Source organism: Penaeus vannamei, chromosome 26 (genome assembly GCF_042767895.1).
Source record: "Penaeus vannamei isolate JL-2024 chromosome 26, ASM4276789v1, whole genome shotgun sequence".
In the NCBI taxonomy this organism is placed as follows: Eukaryota; Metazoa; Arthropoda; class Malacostraca; order Decapoda; family Penaeidae; genus Penaeus; species Penaeus vannamei.
Window position 1 is genome coordinate 2,410,824 of NC_091574.1, and position 7,500 is coordinate 2,418,323.

General features: G+C 31.8%; 1 protein-coding gene across 2 annotated transcripts in view; it reads right to left on the minus strand.

The window, feature by feature from the left end:
- Positions 1-3,088: 3,088 nt before the first annotated feature.
- LOC113812312 (uncharacterized) overlaps positions 3,089-7,500 on the minus strand; it is a 22,835-nt gene continuing 18,423 nt past the window's right edge. For both annotated transcript variants that reach the window (XM_027364179.2, XM_027364178.2), the window contains exon 5: positions 3,089-4,734. In XM_027364179.2, the coding sequence (XP_027219980.2) occupies positions 4,732-4,734 (3 nt within the window). In that variant the 3' untranslated portion in view covers positions 3,089-4,731. The remainder of the gene's footprint in view (positions 4,735-7,500) is intronic.

Below are 7,500 nucleotides of genomic sequence, written 5' to 3' on the forward strand. Positions count from 1 at the left end.
ATATATATATATATATATATATATATATATATATATATATATATATATATATATATATATACATACATATATATATATATATTTATATATATAAATGTATATATTTTCATATATATATATATATATATATATATATATATATATATATTTATATATATACATATATATATATATATATATATATATATATATATATATGTATAAATGTATATATACATATATATATACATACACATATATAAATATATATATACATATATAAATATATATACATATATATATATATATATATATATATATATATATATATATATATATGTATATATACATATATAAATATATATACATATATAAATATATATACATATATAAATATATATATACATATATAAATATATATACATATATAAATATATACATACATATTTAAATATATATATACATACATATATAAATATATATATATATATATATATAGAGAGAGAGAGAGAGAGAGAGAGAGAGAGAGAGAGAGAGAGAGAGAGAGAGAGAGAGAGAGAGAGAGAGAGAGAGAGACAGACAGACAGACAGAGAGAGAAAAAAGAAGACAGAGAAAAAAACGAGAGAACCAGAAACAGATTTTACGCCCCCCACCCCCCACCCCCCTCCACCACCCCCCACCACTCCACCCACGCCCCATGAATGTAATTAAACATCACGGAAAACGAAGCCATTCGCTCGGAGGTTAAACGCTGCCGACATTTTCTTTTTTTCTTTCTTTCTTTCTTCTTTTCTTTTTTTTCTTTTTTTTTCTTTTTTCCTTTTTTTTTTGTCTTCTAAAGGTAATTTATTTCGGCGCCTCTGTCGTTCCACTTGAAAGGCTCTCTCCGGGATCAAGAAGGTGGAGGTGGACGGGGGTGGAGGGAGGTCGAGAGGGAGGGAGTGGAGGGAGGGGGGAGGGGGGATGGGGGAGGAGGGGGGAGGGGGAAACAGGAGGTAGACGGGACCTCCACCACGAGACTTATATATATATATATATATATATATATATATATATATATATATATATATATATATATATATATATATATATATATATATATATATATATATATATGGGAGAGAGAGAGAGAGAGAGTAACAGACAGAAAGAGACAGAGAGAGAGAGAGAGAGAGAGAGAGAGAGAGAGAGAGAGAGAGAGAGAGAGAGAGAGAGAGAGAGAGAGAGAGAGAGAGAGAGAGAGAGAGAGAGTAACAGACAGAAAGAGAGAGAGAGAGTAACAGACAGAGAGAGAGAGAGAGAGAGAGAGAGAGAGAGAGAGAGAGAGAGAGAGAGAGAGAGAGAGAGAAGAAAGAGAGAAAGAAAGTAAGACACAGAGAGAGAATGAGAGAGAGGAAGTGGGAGAGGAGAGGAAAGAGAGAGAGAGAGGGAGAGGAAGAGAAGAAGAATAAAAAAAAAGAAAAAAAAAAGAAAAAAAAGCATGCCATGGAAATTAAGTTGAATACATCTACAAAAAATATCTTAAGAATATGAAGTAAAGATAAAAAAAAAAAAATCTTATCCTAGATTAATTGAAAGAGATCGTACAAAAATTGAAAGAGAAAAGTGTATTAAAAATATTGCCGAATAAAAAGATTTTCTTTTGATGATAATTAAAAGTAATATTGTTAATGGAAGTGGCAATATTATTATTACTATCATCATTCTCATCATCATTGTTGTTTTTGTTATCATAACTATCATTATCCTTGTTGTTATCATCTTTGTCATTATCATGATTATTGTTATCATTATCATAATTATCGTAATCATCATTATCATTATTGTCATTATAATCATCATTATCGTAATAGCGATGATGATGATGATGATGATTATGATGATAATTATTGCTATAGTAATTGCTATCATTATTATTATTATTATTATTATTATTATTATTATTATTATTATTATTATTATTATTGTTATTATTATTATTGTTATTATTATCATCATTATTATCATTATCACTGTTATTATTATTTTTTTATTATAATCATTATCATCACTCATCAGTATCATCATTATTATTGTTATCATCATCATCATTATCATTATTACTATTCTTATTACATTTATCATCATTACTATCATCATCACCATCATTATCATCACTGATTTTACTATTATTTCCATTACCGTGATTCTTACTATTCTCTCTTACTACTATTAACATAATTATCATTATCACTATTTCCATAACTATTACTATAATAATCATCATTATCATTGTTCTTATCAGTACCATCATTATCATCTTTATTTTCATAATGATAATCATCATTATAATTATTGACATCATCATCATAATTATCTTTATGTTCATCATCATTAAAGTTATTATCATCATCATCATTACCATCATTATCATTATTGTTATTATTATCATTATTATTGTTATTGCTATCATGATTATCATTATTAGTAACATTTATTATCCTTATCCTTATCATTATTATCATTACTGTTATCATCATCACTGTATCACTTTATTACCATTATTATCATTATAATCAGAAAAATATTTTACCATTAATTCTTTTTTTCTTCACTATCAATATTGTTATTATCCATATTCAGCATCATCTTTATCTTATTTTTTCTTTATCATCTTTATCTTATTTTTTCTTTATCATCTTTATCTTATCTTTCTTTATCTTTATCTTATTTTTCTTTATCTTTATCTTATTTTTCTTTATCATTTCTATTTTATTTTTCTTTATCTTTATCTTATTTTTCTTTATCTTTATCTTATTTTTCTTTATCTTTATCTTATTTTTCTTTATCTTTATCTTATTTTTGCTTTATCATCTTTATCTTATTTTCCTTTATCATTTTTATCTTATTTTTTTAAATCTTTATCTTATATTTCTTTATCATTTCTATCTTATTTTTCCTTATCTTTATCTTGTTTATCATCTCTATCTTATCTTTCGTAATCTGATTTTCCTCTATCACTATCTTATTTTTCTTTATCATCTTTATCTTATCTTTTCTTTACCATCTTTATCTTATTTTTCTTCAACAAAAATTGGTACATAAGATGGAAGAAGAAAAACCCGACAAGAAACTTAACAAACACTTTATTGGAAAAGTCAGCTTATTACTATGTACAACAAGACAAAATCAACAACAACAACAACAACTATATTTGCAGTCTCTTGTCCTGTCTATTCTTTACGGTTTACAATTTTGACCTGCAAAATGTAACTGAAAACAACTCGAAAGGTTTCTACTTACAAATAAATATGCTTGTAATAAATAACAACGGATTATTAGTAAGAATAAAAATAAAATGGAATAAAAAGTAAATGAGAAATTGTGACGTTAAAGAAATTGTCCTTAATATTTTGGATTATTTGAAGTGACTGAAAAACTCAAACTATTTTGGCAAATATGCATAATCTTGGATACAAATAGATTTGCATAAACAGACAGTGTACATCCTCGGGAGAAGCGGATCCTCTAAACAAACATTCACATTCTCCAGAAAAAAAATGAATAAAAAATCACAAAAAAAAAAAAAGTTAAATGAAAACAAAAGTGGAAAAAAAGAGTTGAAATCCAAAGAGCCAACGCGTTTCCACAGACAGTCAGAGTCACTTCGTACCAAAGGTCCTTGATTCACAGAACTGTCTTGAACTGGTCTACTGATACACTACTAAGTCTTTGGTCGCTGATGTCATGACAGAATCGAGAATGAAGTGTCACCCGTTTTGGAGAGAAAGCAGGAGTTGGGATAGCCGGAGAAACACACAGGATGAGATGGCTTGACTAAACGGTCTTGTGTCGATAAGAGAGTCGAGAGAAGATGACACGAGGGTTGGCATACGTGTGTGCATGTGGCTGGTACACGCGCAAGCATGTGTACTCACACGTATGCATGCATTCATGTGTATGTATGTCCATATATAGGCATATATAGCTAAATATACCCATACATACACACATACATACAACATATATATATATATATATATATATATATATATATATATATATATATATATATATATATATATATATATTTAACCAACTTACACAGGCATATGAAAGGGGCTGTATACATGAAAACATATGCACCCTGTAAAAGCATCGCTTGACAGCTGAAGTATGAAATCCATGACAGTTTACAAAAAATGCAGTGAGGTAATTACAAAAATATGAGCTGGAGATTGAAATAAAAGGCGTTTGGACTTTACGAAGAACAGCGAATCATGAAAATGAAAAAGGAAAACAAGAAAGATCATTAGAAGAGGACGGATTGTTTTTCAGGCCGAAAACTTGATAAAAATGAAAAGAAGAAGAAAAAAATGAATATATGAAAAAGTATCAACCATAATCCATAATTTTTTTTCCTCTTTCAATCCACCTTTTCTTCTCGCAATAAAAGAAAAACCAGAATAAGATTTTTTTTGAAAAAACAGATTAACAGTCCTCGAGTCGCTGTCAACTGGTCAGCGAGTCACCGTTGAAGAGAGAGAAAGAGAAAAGAAAACAAAAAACGAAAAAAAAAAAAAAAATCCCGATGCTCTTCTGTTTCTTCCATCCCCTCTTCCCTCTATAGGTCAGTTCGTGCTGCAGTTATTTCCCTTTTTTTTTCCTTTTCCTTTCCGTTTTTTTTTTATCCTCGCCGAACGAAAGCTTATAGAAATTCGCTCTTTGAGTACTGGTTATAAGCGTCTCCGTCATCGAACTGAAGATCGTGGTCACTGCAAAGACAGGGAGAGAGGGAGGAGAGGGACGAAGCCCAGATTAATACGTGGCTAAAACAATATTGAGGAATTAGGCGGGGATACGTAGCTAAAAGATAAAAAATAATAAAAAGGAATTCGGAGGGGATACGTAGCTATAAAATAATAATGAGGACTTGGAAGGGGATACGTGGATAAAAAAAATATTGAGGATTTGGGAGGGGATACGTGGCTAAAACAATATTAAGGAATTAGGAGGGGATACGTGGCTAAAAAAAATATTGAGGAATTAGGAGGGGATACGTAGCTAAAAAAATAATATCGAGGAATTGGGAGGGGATACGTAAGTAAAAAATAATAATGAGGAATTGGGAAGGGATACGTAGCTAAAGAAATATTGAGGAATTAGGAGGGGATACGTAGCTAAAACAAATAATAATGGGGAATTGGGAGGGGATACGTGTCTAAAAAGATATTGAGGAATTGGGAGGGGATACGCGGCTAAAGAAATATTGAGGAATTAGGAGGGGATACGGAGCTAAAGAAATATTGAGGAATTAGGAGGGGAAACGTACCTAAAAAATAATAATGATAAAGAGGAATTGGGAGGGGATACATAGCTAAAACAATATTGAGGAATTAGGAGGGGATACGTAAGTAAAAAACAATATTGAGGAATTAGGAGGGGATACGTAAGTAAAAAATAATAATGAGGACTTGGGAGGGGATACGTGGATAAAAAAATAATATTGAGGAATTAGGAGGGGATACGTAAGTAAAAAATAATAATGAGGAATTGGGAGAGTATACGTAGCTAAAACAATATTGAGGAATTAGGAGGGGATACGTGGCTAAAAAAAATATTGAGGAATTAGGAGGGGATACGTAGCTAAAAAAAAAAAAAATATTGAGGAATTAGGAGGGGATACGTAGCTAAAAAAAATAATGAGGAATTGGGAGGGGATACGTGGCTAAAAAATATATTGAGGAATTAGGGGGGGATACGTAGCTAAAAAGATAATAATGATAAAGAGGAATTGGGAGTGGATACCTAGCTAAAAAAATGAGGAATTGAAGGGGGATACGTGGTTAAATAAAGATGAGGAGTTGGGAGGGAATAAGCAGTTAAAATATAATAATAATGAGAAATTGAAAGGGAATACTTGGGTATATAAAAATAATGAGGAATTGAGAGGGAATACGTGGCTACATGAAAATGAGCAATTGGGAGGGGATACGTGGCTAAATAAAAATAAGGAATTGGGAAGGGGATACGTGGCTAAACAAATAATGAGGAGGGGATACCAGGCTAAATAAAAATGAGGGATTGGGAGGGGATACGTTGCTAAATAAATAATCATGGATTAATAGGGGATGTATAGAGAATTAAACAATAAGCAATTAATGAGGGATACATGTCTAATCAGACAATATGGAATTGACAGGGATACATGAATAATCAATTAATGAGGAACTAGAAAGGAATACGTGGGTAATAAAATAATAAAGAATCAAAAAGGGATACGTGGGTAATCAATTGATAAATAATGGATAGGGTATAAGTGGGTAATTAATCAATGGGGAGTTGATAAGGGATACGGGCTTAATTAATCTATAAGAATGTAGGGATGAATGACTCAATAATTAATGAAACTGACTATTGAAAGGATAAAAAATCATAGGGATCCATGGTTACTGAATTTATGAATAGATTATTAGGGGATACGTGCCTAATATGCTAATGAGAAATCCATAGGGGATACATCACTAACTAATTAATTGGAAATAAACGATAATTAAGAATTATTGCATATCAAAACATTTTAGGTTCGTTTAATTTTCATTTTAATATTGCAAATCTACTGTTTAGTGCATCTTAAGAGGAATTTAATTCATTTCAAAAGATTTATGATTTTAAATTCTAAAAAATATATCACACATTTGTTTACTTATGACTAAGCATAGAAATAAGAGAACATGCTTGACTAATACATGGACTAGATACTTATATACACGAACGTAAGTGACACATACATTGCACAAAACAAATAAACAAACAGACAGACATAAAACAGTAACATGCATCACTCACATGACATATAAAGAAAAAATAATTATACACACACGCACACACAAACCACACACGTATACACGAACGCACACACACACACACACACACACACACTCATGCACGAACGCACACACACACACACACACGCACACTCATGCATTAACAGACACACACACGCACACACTCATGCATTAACACACACACACACACACACACACACACACACACACACACATACACAAACACATTCAAACACACACACCCTATACAGACACACACCCACACACACATTCACTCGCGACAACAAAGGGACAAACAACTTCTCAAGATCGTGGAAATGATGTCGCGCGGGGATTGTGCAAGCTAATTTCGCCTTTAAGGACACAACGCGGGTATCCAGACCTTCAACCAGTCAGCCAGCCAGCCACGAAGTCAGCAAGTCATTCAGTCAGCCAACCAGTCAGTCAGCCAGCCACGAAGTCATTCAGTCAGCAAGTTAGCAAGCCAGTCATTCAGTCATTCAGTCATCCAGTCATTCAGTCAGCCAGTCAGTCATCCAGCCAGAACACCAGTGAATCAGTCAGTCAGTCATCCAGCCAACCAACAAGTCAGTCAGTCAGGCAGTCATTCAGCCAACCAAGTCAGTCAGCCATCCCAGTCAATCAGTCAGTCAATCAGCCAGTCAGTCATCCAACCAACCAACGTCAGTCAGT